The 21336-nt window shown below is 47.1% G+C and overlaps 1 protein-coding gene across 1 annotated transcript; it reads left to right on the top strand.

Moving 5' to 3' along the window:
* The first annotated feature begins 276 nt into the window (after positions 1–276).
* Positions 277–11400, top strand: LOC136362790 (homeobox protein SIX4-like). The gene is made up of 3 exons (XM_066321618.1): positions 277–1178; positions 2530–3218; positions 5566–11400. The coding sequence occupies exons 1-3, from the start codon at positions 346–348 to the stop codon at positions 6360–6362; spliced, it is 2319 nt and encodes a 772-aa protein (XP_066177715.1). The 5' UTR covers positions 277–345; the 3' UTR covers positions 6363–11400.
* The last annotated feature ends 9936 nt before the right edge of the window (positions 11401–21336 follow it).

The following is a 21336-nucleotide window of genomic DNA, read 5'->3' as shown; positions in this document are numbered from 1 at the left end:
TTGCCATGGAGACGCCCTAGCCCCGCCCTCCCAGAGCGGCCCAGCCAATGGGCAGGCGCAGCCGCGGCAGAGGTGGGCGGGGCCACATAGTCTTGCGGCGGGTGCGGGAGTCGCGGCGGGGGGAGCGGCGGAGCGCGGCCGGGATACAGCAGCGATCCCGGATGGTCACTGCGGGGCCGGGGGAAACCTGATCGGCTAGAGCAGGAGGAGGAGAGAGATAGGAAGGGGGGAGAGGAGCAGAAGGGAACTCGGGGGGGGGGAGGGAGGAAGGAAAAAAAAAACCAACCCACGAGAAAAAAAAAAAAAGAAAGAAAAAAAAAAAAAAAAAGGAAAACAAACCGAAACATGTCTTCTGCCTCCCCCGCCACGGACGACATCGTGATCGCGGTAGAGATCAAGGAGGAAAATGTGATGGAAATGCTCTCCGAAGCCCCCGACGGGCCCGCGCCGCCCCCTCCCGCCGCTGCCCCGTTCTCCATGGAGCATGCAGGCTCCGCCGCCGCCGGCGAGGAGGGAGCCGCGGAACAGGTACTGCTCCATACGGAACTCCTGGCCAGGAATCACCACGCTGCCTCCTCTCCCTCCTCTTCGTCTTCTTCCTCCTCCTCCTCTTCCTCCTCGCAGACCCCCCTGGCTTTCTCACCGGACCACGTCGCCTGCGTGTGCGAGGCGCTGCAGCAAGGTGGGAACCTGGACCGCCTGGCCAGGTTCCTGTGGTCTTTGCCCCCGAGCGATCTGCTACGTGGCAACGAGAGCCTGATGAAAGCCCGGGCGCTGGTGGCTTTTCACCAGGGCATCTACGCCGAGCTCTACAGCATCCTGGAGAGCCACAACTTCGACTCCTCCAACCACCCGCTGCTGCAGGAGCTCTGGTACAAGGCTCGCTACACCGAGGCGGAGCGAGCCCGGGGCAGACCCTTGGGAGCGGTGGACAAGTACAGGTTGCGGAGGAAATACCCTCTGCCCAGGACCATCTGGGACGGCGAGGAGACGGTCTACTGCTTCAAGGAGAAGTCCCGCAACGCGCTGAAGGAGCTCTACAAGCAGAACCGATACCCCTCGCCCGCCGAGAAGCGCAACCTGGCCAAGATCACTGGGCTGTCCCTCACGCAGGTCAGCAACTGGTTCAAGAATCGCAGGCAGCGGGACCGCAACCCTTCCGAGACCCAGTCCAAAAGGTGAGGGAAAACTTTTCCTCCCCGCCCCCTCTCCCGCCTGCCTTTCCCTCTCCCGGCTCTTTCTTCCCTTGCAAACATGGCGCTTACCTTCGGTGCGCCTCGTCCTCCCCTCCTTCCTCCTCCCCGCTCCCTCGTTCCCAACACACCCACCCGGCCCGGGCGTGCGAGGCGGCGCGGGGAAACTTCCCGGACCCGCCGCCCCGCGCTCCCGGGGGAGCTCCCGGCACGGGGGAGCCGCGGGGCGGGCTCCCGGGAGGGGACGGGACGGGGGTGTTTGTTCCCCCCGCTCCTTGTTTTTATTCAATTGTCGCGCCTGACAGAGTTAATCATTGACGGCCGGAGGACGCGCGGGGTCCCGGCGCTCCCTCTGTTTTGAAACCTGACTCGGGAGCGGGCCGGGCTCGGGTTTCAGCGAGGGAGCGGGGCCGGTTCCCGGGGCTCCCGGCCGCGCCGCGGGGCGGGAGAGCGGCTCCGGCCCCGCTCCTCCCGCGGCTCGGGCTCGGCTCCCCCCGCCCCTCGGTGGGGGCGCGGGCAGGTGGAGGTGACCTCCCCGCTCCCGCCCCTCGCCTTCCTCCGGGAAGGGACGGGAAGGGGGGAGAAAGCGCGGGGAGGAGGGGGGGGGGGGGAGGAAGGGAGCGGGGAGAGAAGGAGGGAAAGCGGCCGGCGGAGGGGGCCCCAAGGCATTTCTCAACCAAGGGCGCGATTGTGCCGCCGCGGCCCCTCTCCGCGGGACACATCAAAGGGCGAGGGGGAGGGAGGGGAGAGCGACCGAAAAATGCAGCCGAGGGCGGACCAGTCAGCGAAAAACCCCGGCGCAGCCCCGGGCGGAGGCACAAAGGCCGCCCCCCCTCCCTCCGTCCCTCCCCCGGCCGCCGGGCACGGCCGGAGGTGCCTCCGCCGGCACCGGGGGCAGCGCGGGCCGGGGTCTGCCCCCGGAGCGGGGGCGGCACGCCGAGCCCGGAGGGTCCGGCGGCGCTTCCCGGCCTTGCCTCACCTCCCAGCGCTTTGCCAAATGGCCGCGGCCGGTCTCGCACGTGTGGACACCCCGGGCCGGCGGAGGGGGGCCCAGGCAGCCCCCTTCGGTCGCCGGGGTAGAGGAATTTATTTACAACTCCATAACCCAGTCTGTAAAGTTTCTCCTTTGGCGAGTGTTTGGTTTGATGTGTTCTATTCTAAGAAACCTCCTCCCTTGGCTTGAATATTCCTTTAAAGTGCCTTGTAAAGGCAAAACACAGAAAAAAATTGTTCGTGGAGACTCTCGCATACTTGCGTTAAAGCAAGGAGTCCCCTTGGTACAGAGATCCTGGCACGCCGTGGTAATGCAATGTCATCTCTCCATCTTTTCCCATAGCGAGTCAGATGGCAACCCTAGCACAGAAGATGAATCCAGTAAGGGGCGAGAGGATTTATCTCCCCATCCACTCTCCAGCTCATCCGACAGCGTTACCAGCCTCAGCCTCCCCAGCCACATGGAGCCTGTCTACATGCAGCAGCTTGGAAACACTAAAATAGCCTTGAGCTCGTCTGGTGTCTTGTTGAATGGGAACCTCATGCCTGCCAGTACCTCTCCTGTCTTCCTCAATGGTAGCTCGTTTCTTCAGGGACCCAACAGCGTCATACTCAATGGACTCAGCGTGGGCACTTCGCAGACTGTTACCTTAAACTCACCCAAAACTGCCTCGAGTGTTATGAGCAACGGGGTGTCCATCACTGACATACTGTCCTCCTCGTCATCAGAAGATGTTAAAGACTTCAAACTCCTTCAGGCTTCGGTTCCCAATGCCACAGCAGCCTTCAGCCCTAGCAACATCCCAGTCACTTTCCCAGGATTGATACCGAGCTCAGAGGTGAAAAGAGAAGGCGTAGAAACTGCTGCTTCCCAGGATGGAGGCTCCGTAGTTACTTTTACTGCTCCTGTCCAAATAAACCAGTATGGCATTGTCCAGATCCCCAATTCAGGAACAAATGGCCAGCTGCTGAACGGAAGCATTGGTTTTTCTTCTCTGCAGCTGCCTCCAGTTTCTGTGGCGGCTTCACAAGGTAAAAAGCTTTGCCTCTTGCAGTAAGAGGTATGAGAAAAAGTTGGAATCAGGCACACTTAGCATTGTAGAAACTGTGGTCTTTTTCTTCCAAGGTACCAACATTGTATCTCAGCCATGGCCACACACAGAACATCAAATAATACTGTTTGCCTCTTTATAGTGGGTTATGCTGGTGGGCAGACTGTTAGATGAGGCTGAGCTCCTCTATTAAGAGCATGGAAGGAGGTCTAGTAATTTACACCCTTTTCATCTCGTGCTGTTCACAGAAGTCTGTGATATGAGTCTTCACAAATATCTGTAAATTTTACACATTTCAGCAGTTCAAAATATTCCCCGTTTGCCACTGAATTCTTTTAATGAGAAGGTTCATAAAAATGAAAATTATGGCAGCTGGAAATTGTTACCGTTGTTGTTCTTGTGGTGGTTGTTTTGGTTTTTTGTTTTCTTAACTAAGGCATTTCACAAAACTACATTTTGAATTACTGTAGACACAACAAGACCAAGCAGTTGCTTGTACATTTTCTGTTCCATAATTAAGAAAGATTAAACTTGAGGAAAACAATAGAAGTAAGCACTAGCTCGTAGATATAAAATGTGAGGCTCTTTGGATAAAACTGCCCTCAGTCCAAGGGAAATATGTCATCACAGGTTCATGTGCCAAGTGTGCAGGCTCCTCCCCAAGTTTGCTTTAGAGTTGGTCTTAACATACCATAGTCTTAATCTTGCAGCTGGCCAGGAAGAATCTCAGGGAGCACAAACCTAGTTCTGGATCCCTTTTTTGAAGCAGGTCAGTTAAAAAGCGTAGTTGAACATCTTTGATGCTCATTGGCCACTTTATCTTTAGTTATGAAAGTCAAATTGTGCTCGTGTGCTTCCTTGAATTTAATGTGTATAGGGTGTGAATTGTTCTTCCTGAAGCACAGGGAGGAACACTGAAGCTGTGCAAACACATTTCAAATGGATGCACAGTTATAAGGTCCTAAAATGTGGCACTCACAGGCACTGAAAGTCATTGGCACATAGTTTAACCAAGATTAGAGAGAGAAGATGTTTAGTCTGAATGCTACCTATAATTACTAAAGCCATTTAATCCACATGCTCCAAGGCATAAACAGCCAGCAAAGGTGAGAAAGTTAGTTCTGTCCTTTTAAGTCTTGTAAGACTATTGTATTTGAAAGTCCTAAGATTCATAATAGCTCTTCTCTGACCATTTTCCTCTTTGTTAAAAATACTGACTGCCCACTGGAGAGTGATCCACCATATCTTTAGTGCAGAGAAAAGTTCTGGCTTTCTTGGATGGATAGGTGGCTGCCAATTCCAAGTGAAGCATGCTACAGGCTATTTCAAGTAAGCCAGTAAATAATACGGACAGGTAACTTCAAGTTACGTGGCTTTATTATTGTAGTTTACCTGTATGCATAACGTCTTCCAAAAAATGGTCACTGATTAACTGAAATTAATAGGGAACTAAAATGGTTCCCATGTAAGAAATTCATCTTTGGTGCTGTTCTAAAATATTCAGCTGTGTCCAACTGTAGTCTCTTATAATTAAACTGCTTTTGAGAAAGGGAGGTGTTCCAAGTGGGACTCAGCCCCAAGAGCTAGTATTTCTTATTTTAGGAATTACCCTAATGACAACTGACGTGGCACATCCAGGGAAAACAACTTCAGGTCATCTCTGGCCACCTCTTCTTGCTTTGGCTCACAACATCACATGAGCAGCACCATGGCTTTCAGCAAGGGCAGGCAGTGCTGGGTGACTTTTCACAGTGTATGGTGGATGTGGTAGGATTAGGATTTTAGAAAAAACATGATAAAGCAAGGTGAAAACGCTGAGTGCTTGAGGATTGCCTAGTCAGACTGATAGAAATTACCGGTTTTTCATGTTTTCTGTGCGGGTTGACTCGGGCAGGTCCTGCCCAGCAGTGGTGGATTTCATGTGACGTGTCTCCAGTTCCCACACACAAGCTGTAGTCTGTCACTGAACTATCTTTAATAGCTTTTCATGCTTCTATTCTTAGATAGAAATGGAGTGGTGGCAACTAGTGAAGGCCAAAGCACGTTCATTTTAGTCACATGGCTGGGGACTGTTTGCCCCTTGATGAGAGTCTGAAAGATACCTAATCTACTAGAAACTTTTTTTCTTTAAACTTTCTAGAAGCAGCTTTTATTTACAGCACTGATTTCTTTACACTGAGTTTTCTCTCACCTGCTACAAAAATGGCTTTTCAGTGTTGTATGAAATATTAGTTGTATGTATATACTGCAAAGGTAAAAAAGATCAGGACTGCATAACTCTCTGCCAGCTGTAATCTGTTTTCTTTTCTTTTGCTTCCCTTCCCTAGGTAATGTTTCTGTAAACCCCAGCACATCTGATGGAGGAACTTTTACAACTGAATCCTCAACAGTGCAACAAGGAAAGGTTTTCTTCAGCCCTCTTGCTCCGAGTGCAGTGGTTTATACAGTTCCCAATTCGGGCCAGGCAGTAGGATCTGTCAAGCAAGAAGGACTGGAAAGAAGTCTGGTGTTTTCTCAGTTGATGCCAGTCAGTCAGAACACACAACTGAACATCAACATGTCTTCTGAAAATATATCCAGTGCAGGACTCCAGTCCCTGGCCTCCTCATTAGTGAATGTAACGCCCTCACATAATTTTTCCCTCACACCACCAACTCTTCTAAATGCTGCAGAACTGAGCTCTGGTATCTCGGAGAGCCAGTCCATGTCTTCGCCCGTGACCAGTACCTCTACGGTGATATCTATCAGCAACACTAACTATGCAACCCTTCAGAACTGTCCCCTCATCACCAGTCAGGATCTGTTGTCCATTTCCACAGCACAGCCCGTGCTGGGAGAAATCGTTTCGACGAGCGGAGACCGTGTCAGCCACCCCCCTGCACAAGTGCACCAGGATTTTGGCAGAGAGCACAGGTTGGTTCTGCAAGCCGTACCCGATGTCAAAGAGAATTTCTTACCTAATTCTGAGAGTAAGTCAACTGGCAATTTAATGATGCTGGATTCCAAATCTAAGTATGTTATGAGTAACATGGTTGACACGGTGTGTGAAGAACTGGAAACGGACAAAAAAGAACTTGCCAAACTGCAGACAGTTCAGATGGACGAAGTTATGCAAGACTTGTAACTTCTTTCTTTTCTTGCTTTGTGTTTTAATAGATAAGTCTCCTGTTGAGGCCCTAACAAACGCCTAGTGAGGTGTTTGTGGGATTTTTTGTTTGGTGGGTTTTTTTTTTCATTTAAAGAAACCAGAAGAACATTTAAGTGGTCTGAATCAACGTACAGAGGAATCTCTGACAATGGAATTAGGTGGCCACACTTGGTTTGCATGCAGTATTCTCTTTTAAGCAGATTAAAGGAGAAAGGAAAAGGCCAGGGCAAGTACTGAGGAATGGGTACAGGTTTGGCTACCAGATACTACCCTGAAAATTTAACTTGACTCTCCATAGTACAACATACTCTTTAACAGTAAGTACACACTCCTAGCTTCAGACAGAAAACAAAAATCTCACTCCAAAATGGTAGAAACAATGCAGATCTTTTTTTCCTGTTTACTTCCAGTCCATGGGCATTGAGAGATTTTTAAGGAACTTCAGACGATACCTCTCCGGCTACTTTTATGTTGTTTGAGGTTAAGAAACAAAACAAAATCATAATATTGTTACTGGTATGTTTGCTTTTTTCTAGCAGACTTGCATTCAAACCAAAAATCTCACATCAGTCATGTGCAGGTTTCTAAATGCTACAGCTAGCGTTTTGTCAGTGCACCAGGAAAGGCATCGTTTGAAACTCTTAATTATGCAATTCAGAAGCTTTCTATCCAGTATGAATGTAAATATTGTTTCAGTTCTTATAAAGGAGACTTTTTTTTAATTAGTACAATGGATTTTATTTATGGTTTATGTTCCCTTTCACTTTAGACACAATGCATTGAAAAGGAAAACATTTTCTGGCTTTTTAATTTATTGTTTGAGCAGGAAGTAAGCGTAGTTATTTCTGACAAGGTTTTACTTTTTTGTAGTTTTTTTTTTTCAAGCAATAGACTGTAAAAGTAAAATGTTAATCACACTGAAACTAGAAAATTAATTCCCAGTCTCACAAACCCAGGAGGTCACTGTTTCTACCCCCTATGTCTTTGTGTTCAGGGTTTTTTTTGTTTGTTTGTTTTGTTAGTAATTTGCAAATTAGTTGAACCCTTTTGTGTATTTTTTACAGAATTCCACGTGCCTTTCTTCCTAGTGGCCTTATCTTTGTTACTAAAGCACAGCGGCAGGAGGAATAAAAACACTGATTTGCAAATATCCGTCCTCAGGGCCAAATCCTGATGCCTTACTTCTGCAAGTAGACCCAGCTGATTTGGGTGGCCCTGCTTGCACGAGTAAGAAGAGGTTTAAGAGTCTTTCGGACATGGTGGGTGATTTTGGACATGGTGACATTTCCTGGCAGTGCAGAGAGCAGAGCATGGGTCCTTCTGCACCACGTCAGCAGGACAGGAGGGGTCTGCACAAGGACCACGGGGTTGTGCTGAGGGGAAGCTCTTGGCTCCAGCCTCGGGCAAATGAGCAGGAAAGGTTGGATGTGCAAGCCCAGGAAAGGAACCCCATGTTTGCATGGGCCCATTGGCCAAATAGCCCGTGTGGGAGGGCTTCAGCTGCTGGTCGAGCAAGGCCCCCATCCAGGAGTGCAGTTGAGTGTGTATTTATTTATATCTTCCCAGGAGAAAGCAGCCTGAGGAATGATGGTGGGGACTGCAGCAGCCCTGCCTGGTTGAGGATGGGTGTCCACACCTTTCTCCCTGGGGACAGCAGAAGCAGGTGGGCTCTGGGCAGGTGGAACAGATGATCTTAACCTTTCCTCCAGAGGAAGTTTTGTAGCATGGAAAAGCACATCCTTTAAGCTTTAAAATAATAAGAAGAATTCAGATGTACAAAAAAAATCCTCATGGGTTTGGTTCTATTATATTTTATCCTAATGTGAATATATACAGTAACTAAAGCATGTGTTCATCCTCATCAGGGGCCTGGTCCGAAGCCTTTGGCAATGGGAAATGTTTTCATAACTTTCTGTGGGCTCTGCATCAGGCTCAGGACAAAACAAGATCACTTGTAAAGGACAAAAAAAAAAAAAAGTGGGAAGGAAAGACAATTGAGGTGGCATATCCCAGTGTGTTTGTCTTGGTTTTAACTGGTTCCATGGAAAGCTTTTGGGGAATGAAGGTTTTTCCGTGCGCCCTGAGCATGGCATCGGCATTCTTGTTGTAGTTTTGCACTCTATTGCGTATTTTGCAAGGTCTTCTGTGGAACCTTGAGGCTGAGTTCTGTTGGTGAGCACTGGAGTCCACGCTGTGAGCCAGAGTCTCCAGAGCTGCAGGGAAAAATGCAGGGAAAGGGAAGAACAAGCGTGCAAAGGGAGCACTTGCAGCTGTACGGAGTCGCTGACGCTCTGCAGGCAGGAGCAGCCCATCTGCAGCAGTTGGCTGTCCCCACGTGCTCTCAGGCAAACAGGGTGTTTGAGGCAAGCTCTTTAAAACAGAGATTATCACAAGCAGGACATGGAGCTGTATGTTCCCCTGGCACAACTTTCCCTGCCGTTCCCGGGAGCTCCGCGTGAGCAGGGAATCGGATAGTCCCGAGTTCTCCTAACCACTCTGCTTGTTTATCTGTTTGCTGGGCCCCAGCATGAGCAATCTGTTTCCCACCTCTTCTTCACCCATGTAACTAAGATGGTGATGACAGTAGCTGTAGCTGTATATGCTTTGCATGAAATCATTCAGCCATTTGGAAAATTAGGAATACCCTGTATCGCTGTCATTTTAATGGAGAATGTGTACTTGGCTCTGAAGGAGTTGATGGTGGATTAACATTTGGTCTGTGAAGCTCAGACTATATTTGGAGGCAAGCTAGGGAATATTTCAGAGCAGTCGTTGGTGTGATCATCTCGTAACTGAAGAGACTGGTGTTACAACAGTACCTGTTACTTTATTTTTAATTTTTCCTTCTTTGTATTCATTGTGTTACTGAGGCTCTGAATTCCATGGCTTTTCTGCACAGTTGATGTGAAAAACTGTGTATGTTGTTACAATGGCACATTTCTTGGAGTGTCTGGTACTTCTGATAGGGGAGTTCCCACTCTTCAGTGGGAGTGGAGGATGTACATAAAAGCAGTGTTTTGGGACAGAGTAAGATTAATCTATTCTAGTCTTCCAGATATCAAGTAACTTCTTATTATCTTTTACTCTTTCTTTCTTTCTCCCATTGAAAGTAAGTGTCATTCCCTCCAGATAACGTAGTTATAGCCTCGTTTTCTGCAGGTACATATGCACAATATAAAGACTCATTGCACGGTACAATGTGTTTAAAATAGAAATTTAAATAAGTACTTTTATTCCTTACAAGGGTAAGTTTTTATTTTGTGGCCCTCAGGCAGGCAGGCTCACTGCTCTCAACAGACAAAGCCCCAAAAAGGGTCCAGGGCCAGATCTTTGGCTGCTGTAAATAAGGCATTGCTCCACTGATTCCCAAACCAAGGATTTTTACATGGTGTTTAGGGGATTTGGATGCTGGTCTCCCACACATGGGTAGGCAGTGAGTGTCCAAGCCCCACAGACAGCCCTTATTATCACATTCTGTTGTTTAAGTGGAAAGTATGTCTACCTGGCATACACATTCCTTCTCTTCCGTTCTCTCTGTTACGGATGAGAATAAAGGATCATTTCAACTTCACATATGTTTGTAACTTCTAAGTCCACTGGAAATCTTACAGAAAACATTGCCAAATTCTACTGCTTTACTAGTCCCAGACTCAGCTTTGAAAAATATGCCTAAAGTTCAGTCAAATTCTTACAAAGCAATGGTAAAAACCCCTCTCTTCTTTACTACTTTTGATTAAAGAAGCTGCCTCTCTTTCACCAGAGTTTTGCAGAAAACCAGAAACATGTTGAATGGAATGCTCTGTGTGCACTATTTGCAGCATTATCCCTGTGGTCTTACCTGCAAGGACATTTCAGCAATGTAAATCACAGACATCTATTGGCCAGGTCTACAGCTGGGCTAAACTAGCACGTTTCCATTGACTTTAATGTCCTTTCATGCCAGCTGGGAATACGGTCCATTCATTTCACTGCTATTAGGTCAGGGACAGATTTGGCCCAGTACACAGTGGCAGCACAAGCCAGAGCACAAGGCTGACACTTGGGTAGAACCAAACAGTCACAATCTATCAAAGCATATACCTCTTCCCATTTACTGCTTTCCCTTACCTGTGGATTCAGGAAGACTCTTTCAGAAAGTGACTTCACCCAGAAGTGAGGCTGGAACTGTCATTATTACTCTCAGTCTGAGATTGATGACAATAATGGACAGGTTCTGACTTCAAATCATGCAAAATCACCTCAGTAATGATTTTCAGTTAAATTAATCAGGGTGGAATTTGGCCCTGTGTGCACAGGAGCTTTTCATGTGCATCCAGTGTCTGTGCACTTTTCTTAGCAAGGGCAGATGAACAAGAGGGTGCATCCCTCCAGTATCATGTGAAATATGCGTGCAGGGTTCTGGGGACGTGAACTGCCCAGTCCTTGTGTTAGAGAAGAATGTCAAATCATCAAAAATAATAGTAATTTTATAATTCTGAAAACAAAAATAATGGTATTTTTAAAAGCAAGGATGCCTGAAGTCTTCCTGTATCTCCTAACAGTTATTATCTTGAAGGATATTTTATACCTTAGTTGTATGTTTCATTTAATTTAAAACTTGCTTCTTAAATTTCTGAACTCAAGGAGGGGGCGAATCTTCTGGCTTTCAGGATTCACATTCAGAGGATATTTGTTCTTTTGCTGCATGTACTGTTTGTCCAGAACTAACCAGTTTTTTTCTCCAATATGGGTTTTATTGTGCCTTACAACAAATATTAAATTTAAGCGGAATGTAACGTGTTAGAGGAGGGAATAATCAAGAAGACTTTACTGCACTGTTAGGTGATGCTGTCCCAGAGTGTATCATCAAATATATCTGTGCTTAATTACCCAACCAAAGAGATCTAAAGTATGTATGTTTGTTGTACTGTAATAGGGGTTTGTGCCTGGACAATTAAGTGTTTATTTGTATTCTGAGATGATGTGAACTTATTTTTCTAAACACTATACTGAATAAACTTTATATTTATACACATCTTGTGTAAATATTTCTGTTTGGATGTCATGTGGGAGCTTTGAATTTTGAGTTAGAAAAGCAACTTGGCTTCTAGTGACTCATCATGAAAGGTGATGGCAAGTAGGAACGCCTGTGCTTGCCAGGCATTTGATCTAAACCCTATTTTAGCAAGAATGAGACTTTCTGTTGACTTGAGGAGGTTTTGTCGGAATTCTACAATACTAAATTAAAAAACATAAATCTCGTACCTCATATTGAACTTATTTGTGTCTCAAACCGAATTTATACCGTAATTAGTTAGATGCTATTAAAATCTATTTCTGCCTGCTAGTTAGGACTAGTCAGTATTTACTTGTGGTCCCCATGACACTGGCATGCTTTCTATGGCAGGGGCCTTTTTGGGGTAGGTGTACTCCTATTTTCTAAATTCCTGTTTGTTGAATTTTTTCTTTAAAATGTTTCACATAGTGTCAGACTTGGTTTTGGCAGCCTTTTGAGAACAGCTTGAAATGTTATGTTCCCCTGATATTAAAGGATTTAAACACATTACCATATTACTTCAGATCTGTGTTCCAAGCACCAGGATTGCCTGGCTACGATTTTGATGCCAAAATGAACGACAGTAAATCCAAATGGGCTAATCTGTGCAGGTGAAATAGTTTCGCTCGCTGAAGTTATATACACTTTATAGAGATAATTAACAGCCTGCACACGCCAGCAGGAAAACATCCTTCCATCCCCTTAAACTGTGTTTAGGCATAGGAAGCAAGGTGAGGTCTGAGATTTTTTTTTTTTTAATAGATACAGTTAAAAACATTAAATCCATGATTTTCTTACTCACTAAGACATTACCTTGGTGCTTTTCACCATTCCTCCACCTTTCCCATTCATCCCACGTCCTGCTGGCTCCTCGCAGCTTAGTGGCAAAGCACAGGGAGAGGACAAAGTCACCTCCCGGCCCGGGGAGAGCATCTCCCTTCTCTGCCTGAGGCTGATCCCATTCTGCAGCTGCCAAAGTAAATCCAGTTACCCGGGAGCAGCCCTAAGGCAGAGCCAATTCCCTCGTTGCCCAATTCCTGTTTCCTTCCCAGAAGCAGTGCGCTTGGCTCAGTCCTGTTCCTGGTACTTCCCTGTGCCGTGCCTTGGTCCTGCCTGAGCACTAGGTCTGGGATGGTGTTTTCCTGCCCTGTAGATGCCGAATTCCAACCTGATCGCCGGGCAACAGCTCTGTCCCAACTTTGCTTGCAGCAAAAATCTTACTCGCATTCAGGTAAAGCTGTCTGTGTTCAGGCTTAGCAGAGGATGTTCCCTGGAAGATAAAGGACATCAAAAACTAAGGTGTACTGGGGCGAGTTCCCAATTACTCGTCGGATCCCTGCAGGGGAGACGTTAAGGGGTGGTTTTGTAAAGCCTAAAAGCCATCCTTCAACCCGGCTGGGAGCAGTTTCTCTCGTTGGTGCCTCGCGATGCAGACAGGGGAAGGAGCTCCAGGACCACCGCTGCTGGGCTGGCTCCAGCCAATCCCCCGGGAAGGGAATTCTGGCTGTGCAGCCCCCTCGCCCTGGATGAAGTGCAGGGGTTTGAGAGCAGGCGAGAAGCGGAAGGTCTCAGCAGCGTATGCAAATGTCCAAATTCTCCCCGAGCAGCCACCCATGCGGTATGCAGGATGAATCATGTCCTAACGGAGCGCATTCCTGCTACTTTGGAGGGCTTCGCAGATGTATTCCAGGTCACCCTGGGCGAGAAAACCACACACAGCCACGGTTCCTTCTTCCTTGGCAGCCTGTGCACACATGGAGAAAGGGGGGACAGGACCCTTCTGGCTCCCTGAGAGCCCCTGCCTTTCACACAGGGCCTGGGGATGCTGCAGGGAGGAAGGGGGGTTGCCAAGGCAGTAGCTGGGATGGAGCTGATAGTGGGAAGGCTCGGGGAGATGGGGCTTTCTCTTGATCTAGCAGGGAGACAGTGCTAGAAGACAGCACTTATTATCCTCTATATTTGTCTTGATTTTTCCCTGGTGCCAGGTCAGAAGGGGATTTTGCTGCTCCAAGAGGCAGAGGTTGGGTCAGTAATACGAGGTTTTAATGTGCATACTCACAGCTTGGAAAGCAGAGGTCTCCTTCCAGGCTGCATCCCCTGTTGTGGTGATCTCTGGCTGCAGAAATCTCTGGGCTGGAATCTTAGGCCAGTATATGGATATAGATCACATTTTTAATATAAAAATACATTTTAGAAGGAAAATGATTCCCAGAAATGGGAATTCATCTGCCAAGCAATGTGCACATAACCGATTTCACACTTAGAGGTGCCAAAAAGTTCAGGAATGAGACCAACGATAAAAAAACCAACACACGTGTGAAAAACCTACAGCATTAAAGCCAGATTCAATAAAAATAGCACCTAGTTTATATGCTACAGGAGCTGGCACTCGCTTGCAAGAGCTGAAGGAAAGAGATAAAATGTTCAGAAGTTGCATGCAGTCCAGAGGAATGGAGCAGCCCTGCAGCAGTGCTGATGGTTACTCAGTAACTCATGTACAATATTCTCCCGTGTAAGTGCTTTAATTCTTCATCCTGCTACTTCTCAGGCAGAAAGACACAATTTGGAATACTTGAGGCTGATCAATAAGCTTTGTTGTGGCAGCCAAAGTGCTTTGTGATAGACCTTACGTTATGAAAAGGACTCCCGGAATGTTACACCGCATCATTTTCTCTCCTGGTCTGGCGGCTGACAGGCAGCGAATTTCGTGGTATCCCTTACAGTGCCTGCAGCTGTAAAGGCAGCCCCTCCCCTGAGGCGCTTACAGTGCACAGAAATAAAAGCAGGCTGGGAGGAGAGAGGAGGGGAGGGAGAGGAGGGAGGCGAGGTGATGTGATGTGCCCGGGGCGATGCAGGCGGTGGGTGGCACAGGCAGGTTGCAAAGCCAGGTCTCTGACTCCCCCTGTTGCTTTGCCCACTGGCTCACGCCACCTCCTCGGGAGCCCAATCCCTCTTGGATGCAGCATCCCTTGACAGCAGCAGGAGGACTTGCCGCTGGCACAAAAGCTGAGCTTGCTTCTTTCCTTTATTTGTTGTGTTTACAGCCACCTTCTCATGCCGACCAATAGCCCTGTTGATAACCAGACTGGCCCTGGACCAGCATCCCTGAGCCTCCAAGCTCTCAGCCTCCAAAAAACTGCTCCTGCCTGGATCATCAGCTCAGGGTGATGCACATGAAGGCCCGGGAGGGTTCCAAAGCCACCCACTTCCAGATCAAGGCAATCTGAGAAAGGTTTGACTCATCTCCCATCAAGTCCAAGGAGCTGAGGGGGAGAAATGCTCAGGGGGATGAGGAAGGGTTAGTCCAGGGCCTGAGCTGTGCAGGCTCTTGCATGTCCTAAGCCAGTGGTTTCTTAAAAGAATACGTTGAGAACAAACGACAATGTAGATGTTACTCGTGTCCCTGGGAGATGCTGGGGATTTTGCTCTTTACTGCTACTTAATCAAACCAAGGCAGGTCAGAGGTTCAGAAGGCAGTTCTAAAAGGTAACATTCAATTTCATCCCAAGCACATTTACAATGCACATACAAATATACAGTTCTCTGTATTAAAAACCATAATCTTTTGTATGGTATGCATGCAGGTGGAAGTGAGCACTGACCAGATTAAAATTTAAAAATATATCCTTATTTTGAGGTCTACGATGGAGTTGTGCAAGAGGTGCAGCCTCTTCTCCCTCTTGCAGGTGACATATATTAGAGCTCCTAATCCCAGAACTCCACAGACAGCTTCAGATTTCTGAACTGCTCCTGCTAAACATGCTCCTTGCTCAGTGCCTGTGGCAGAAGAGCAGCAGAGGCAGCAGGGGCTGCCTGCTTTTGTCAGTGCTGCTCTTGCAGGAGAGGCAGTATCAGTAAGAGAGAGAGCTGAAATCTCTAGGGAAGTGACACCACCTGGATGTGGAGGGATTTAGGCACATCACACCTCTTTGTGGGGAGTCACATCAGCTTCTGAGGGCTGCTATAGCACTTCTCCTCCTTCCTACTAATGTTGCTACTGGTGTTCTCCCCAGAGCTTCAAAACATTGAGGTGTTTTTACTTCTTACATCACCCTTAGGGTTTGGTGTCCCCCAGCTTTACCAAGAAAACAATGAACTCCCGGCCAGACTCACTTTTACACACCTACCCACGAGGACAAGGACTGGGTGCAAGATCACAGCAGGTCCAGCCTCCAGGTCATTTTTTGCTTGTGACCTCCCCAGGACCTGCCAGATAAATTCCAAAGGAGGTGTTTGGGAGCTGCTCTCATTTGCCATCTTCCCCTCAGCCCTGAAGACCTCTTGATATGAGGTGGGACCCAGGACTTCCAAAAACAGAGGTACCTGGCAGCAGGCTGCTGATAGCAGCCTATTTCGAGGTCTGGCTTTATCAGGGAGGGCCTGGAAGTGCTCCCAGGAGCACAGGGCATACTGCACATTCCAGGCACAGCTGCCTTGCACTGACCAGCAGTGCTGCAGGATGCCTGCTCTCAGGACAGAGGTCACACTGCACCAGCCAGACCTCCATGGCTCCAGCACAGTTCACTGGCCCAGTACAGAGGTGTCAGGAGGACATTTGGCACCTCCTGCTACACTCAGCAGGTCTCAGTTTCTTGTAGCTATTGTGGGGTTTTTTCTCATGCAAACCAAAGGCAGATTTAAAGTGAGCCTGAAGGCAGGAGAGATTCATCCTGTTCCTTTGGAAAGGTCAGGCCCAGCAAATGAAACCACTGGGCCAGTTGCTCATGGTTTGTGTTTGTAACCCAGTAATGGCAGCAAGCATTGCTCACCTGTACATGATGAGAAGTGCCCCTGTTCCTTCCAGATTTCTTCACCAAGATCTGAATCTTTTTCACTTGCATTTTGGATCAGTTTGGGTTATGAAAGCAAGTCTTGTTTCAGGTGGCTGATGCTCATGAAAAACAAGGAATAGTCATTTGCTGGTGGCCTGGAGGACCAGACCCTCAGATTAAAATACAGAGTAGAGCCTATTTCTCTTCAACTCTTAACTATTCTTAATTATTAGGGTCTTTTTAGGATCAATAACAAATGAATGTGGAATTAGCAGCTGTTTTGAACATGCTCATAACACTGGAAAGCAGTAGGAGAGCTATACCTAAGCCCAAAGCTAGACAACACTCCTGCTTAGGTTTTCCCAGAGCCAAGTGCAGTGGAAGAATGCCTCCTGTCCTGCAAGCTCTACTTTCAGCACACGCATCACAAGATCCCATGTTTCAGGATCCAGCTCTCCAACCTGTGAAACTTGTGCAGAATCATCAGTTTGTCTGTATCTAATAAGCACACCCTCTTCCAACATGCAAGATATCTCTGCAAACACAGCCTAAGCCATGCTGAGTAGAAACAGCTTGATCAAGAGATTGTGGTCTTTTGATCTGGAACCACAAGACAATCACCATTTCAGAACAATTTCCCATCCACCCTACAGAGACCTTGCCCCGATCGCATTTCCCCAGTCCATCAGGGCATGGAACAGCACCAAAGGCTGGCAGATGCCAAACTGTGTCACATCTGATGGCTCTTCCCTTTCCAAGCACAGTGTCATGTCATCAAAGGCAACGAGGTTGGCACAACATAATTTGAGAATCCCACTTTATAGCTGGTAGAAATTGAATCCCAGCAAGTCTGTTAGTGATGATATACTCCAGGTAACTCAGGATTCAAATCTCCTGGTCCCAAGCCTCAGTCCTATACTTAAGCAATGCTCTGATTTATCCACTTTCACGATTTATGGGCTTTGCAATATTTAGTAGATGGTAAGAGAAGGGAAGTAGGCAAAGGGGTTACAGCCACAACTTCCTGTTCAACTTCATTCTTAAGTTCCTGGTTTTAAAATACAGAAATAAATTTGGAGATACTCAAGGTCTCCAAGCCAGACTACATATAAATTTGGGTGTATCACATCTATCTATCTATCTATCTATCTATCTATCTATCTATCTATCTACCTATCTATCTATCTATCTATCTGCATTTTATCTCGAATCTGGTGTTGCCTTATGCTCGCCAAGCCTTTGGGTCTGAGAGCACTCTGTGCAACAAGATGCTTCAGGAAAATAAACAAGGGTATAAAATAGGTGCTGTTTTAGAAATGAAATTAATAAATTTCTACAAATTCAAGAGAATATTTATCTAAACTGCCCATGAGCACAAATTTCCATAAACTTAAAATCAGGCTTCTGAATTAATTTTCTAGACTATTGCAGTATAATCAGTAAAGCTAATAGCTGATTAAAACAAAACAAAACAACACACACAAAAAAACCCAAAAACAAAAACCAAACCAAACCAAACCAAAAAACAAAAAACAAAACAAAACAAAAACAAAAAAAACCACCCTTCAGTATAACTCAAGTTAAGAGACACTGACCTAAAAACAACACCCTCAAAAAAGGCATACAAATGCATTTCCTAAAATCAGCACGGTAGAAGCAGTCCTATTTTTAAGGAATTCAAGCAAATTCCTTCTGCACCCCTGTATAACACAGGCAGGATTTCCAGAGCATCCTGCTCCTGGCAGCTCTCAAGGCTGCCAGCACAGACCATTCCATGGCAGGTTACTGGAGACCCCCAACTCCACACCACACCTCAGTACATGTCTGCATACAAACTACAAACTGCATTTTGGTGTGTCCATAACTATCACAAAGCAAATGGCTCCCAGTTGTAACAAATGGTTTTCAGCTCAATTATCACCAATACCAGGGACCAGAGGAACCTTCAAGGGCTGTGGGAAAGGAGGCAGAAAAGGGAGAGGAACCTTGCTGATGGGCCTTGTATTAGCTGCCGCTCTCAGCCCTGCCCCAGGAAAAATCCCAAGTGTTTGTTCTCCCAGCCAAACCAAATCAATTTTGGGATTTTTATTTGTTGTAAACCAATAAAGCGTAGCAAGAAGAAAAAACACTGGGCTGCTTAGCTCACTCTGCTTCTAAAAGCTTTGGCCTAAACCAGAAATTTGAAAGGCTAATGGTGGTCTTCCTTCAGTCCTGACTATAATGGGTGTTAAAATGTTCCAGATACTTGTATTTTTGCAAAATAACAGGAAACACTGCAAGAAAGATGAGTTATACTTTATTTTTCAAGCCCTACTTAGAGGCAGCTTGAACTGTAACTATCCCAAGATTAGTTGATGTTAACCACTGGGAACCAAAACTCCAGTCCCCAAACATCTGGATTTCCATCTCCCCATCATTACAACAGCAGTAACAACAATTCCCTCCTCCATGGCAAGAGGTACAGCCAGGCTGGGGTTCTCACATCTGGAATGGCACAGTCAAAATACTGAGCCCAGACCCAAGTGATCACACGTATTTATTTATTTATATTAAATATATATTTAAATGTCTAAAAATATATTTACACATATTATATAACTTATATTTTTATTGTATCGTCTAAATCTATTACTTGATCTTATACATACAAAATATATATAATTGATTGTTGGATGCTGTGAAACTTTCAGCTTTCACAGATGACTGCTCAGAACTGTCCTGGGTGCTCAATCTTTCCCTAAGCTGTGCCAATGCCTCCCACCTCCCTGTCTCTGCCTACCTCCTGCACACTGCCACCAGGAGCAGGCCACAGCAATAGAACTTTGCCCTTCCCTTTGAGGAGCCCTTTACCTGCCCACTTGAGCAACATTTGACCAATTCTGTTCCTCTTCAGTCCATGTACAGAGAAGGGAAGGAGTTATTTTTCAGAGAAACATCGAATGGGCTGGGTTGGAAGGGAGCTTAAAATTAATTTCATCCCGTAGGTGGGGACACCTTCCACCAGACCAGGTTGCTCCAAGCCCCATCCAACCTGGCCTGGAGCACTGCCACAGATGAGGCAGCCAAAGCTTCTCAGTTTAATTGAGTCAGGAGGACAACTCTTCACCCGTGGTGATGCAGCCAAGGCTGGATGCTGCTTTACCTCCTGACAATGCATTTTAAGAGCCATTCCTCAAACAAACTGCTCCTTTCATTGTCTATCTACCAAATCCACTAGCACAGCTCTGCATCCTATAACACTGTCTCCCCTCCTAGGCTCCCTGCGGGTGTCACTGACCCACTCAACAGAGCTGTCACAACTTTTCTGAGCAGCCACTTCTATCAGCAAATAGATCACACTCACAGATCACTGCCTGGAAAGTCTGTGTGGTATGTGGCTTAATTTTCCTTTCCATAATATGAAATCCAATCTGAAATGCACAGATTAGTTTACTAATCTGTGTAAATCCTATTAATAGCACTTACGCTGCTGTGCTCCCATTCACATTCTAACAAATCTGCCTGGGCTGCCTTGGTTTCCCCTCATCTCCTGCAAGATCTTCACACCTGGCTGCAGTCACGTCTTCGCAAAATAGCTGGCCCCAAATGGAAACTTGTGCTTTGCAGTCACCTCTCATATTTTAATTCCTGTCCCATGGTCCATCATGTTCTGGATCAAAGCATTAGTGCTGTAAATCACCATGGTGCCATCGAAGCTAAAGGGATTACACAAAGGATCACACAGCTCCAGTGAGGAAGGGCAGAGCTTGTACCCTCCTCTTCCCCAGCATTGCTGGCTTCTGTGCCTGCTCCAGCTGCATCCTGCCCCTCACAGCTCCATTGGCACCCCAGTGACTCCATCCTGCCCTGGGCACCTGGCCCAAAACCCACCCAAACACCAGCAAAGGACCTGCTTGCAGGGAGGAGGTGATGGACCATCTCTGGAGCCACTGGATGTGTTCACAGCAGCCCTACACACATCCCTTTGTCACCCGTGGGTTTGGAGGGGCACACCTGGCACCTGGGCTGGTGCCTGACAGAAGGAGCAGCCTCACTGGCAGCTGGGTGGGCTCCAACCCCCCAAGCTCAATGTGGGCTCTCAAAGAGAACTCACCCTCTGTTCTGCTGCAGAATAAACCATTCTCTGTTTGAAACATCAGTATTTACTTTTCCTATCCTGGACTCCAGTGGCTCCCTATGTCACAGTGAGACGGGTCAGAACCAGGAGAGGATGAGACCAGGGCTTGTACACCTGGCTCCAACTTCCTAATCAACCTGTGCATTAATTAGCTAATCCATCTCCACGCTACTATCCCCTGTGCTTCATCTCACCACTGTCCTGAAGTCCTTGTAACCGAGCACCTTCCACAGCCTCAGCCCATCCCACAGCACTCCAGCTCCATGCAGAGCCGTGCTCTTCCCTTGAGCTGAGGACTCCTTGCCCTTGGGCCAGGTCAGAACTTGCCAAAACCAGCCCTTGGGAAGGGCTCTGAGCTGCCGTCACTCCTGACTTGTGCCCTTGCACTCTTCAAGCACCTGCTCATGGATTCCAACTCCATGTGCCAGGCAGGAGAGGGTCGATGCAGGATAGGAAGACACCCTGCCAGGAAAGAAGCTCCCCAGAACTTACCAGATGGAAGGTTTTAATGGAAAACAAAACATGGAAACTCTCAGGTGACGAAGGGAAGAAGATCGTCTCTAGCTTGCCAAAAGGAAAGGATTTGAGTCAAAACAGCTTTTACACAAGTTCACAATAGGACAAACCCACTCCTGATCTCCCTGCCAAGGGATCCCTGCTCCTTGTGTGAGTCTGTTGGCTGCATGATCCCCACCATCCTGCTCTCCCCTGTTCCCAGGGCCAAGCTCTGAAGTGCTTTCACTAACCTCAATAAAGAGGCCAGACTTAAAGTGCCAAGACAATTCCAGCACAACCCTGGATACAGTTCCAATAGTTATTCAATAAATACAGTTCTTCTCTACCAGAATGTGAAACGAATTATTAGCATCAAAGATTTGTGGCTCTTCTTTCTTCCCCACAGCTGGACTGCCTCTACCACCCATTCAAAAGCATATGGATTTTCTCTCATTCCTGTAGAAAATTTTCAAGGTCAATAATGCTTCACTCTCTCCTAGTTTCCCCTCAAATGGTTTTAAAGTTTTAATT

This window comes from Sylvia atricapilla, chromosome 6 (genome assembly GCF_009819655.1).
Source record: "Sylvia atricapilla isolate bSylAtr1 chromosome 6, bSylAtr1.pri, whole genome shotgun sequence".
In the NCBI taxonomy this organism is placed as follows: Eukaryota; Metazoa; Chordata; class Aves; order Passeriformes; family Sylviidae; genus Sylvia; species Sylvia atricapilla.
Note: the sequence above shows the minus strand (reverse complement) of the source record. Positions and strands in the feature narration are given on the sequence as shown.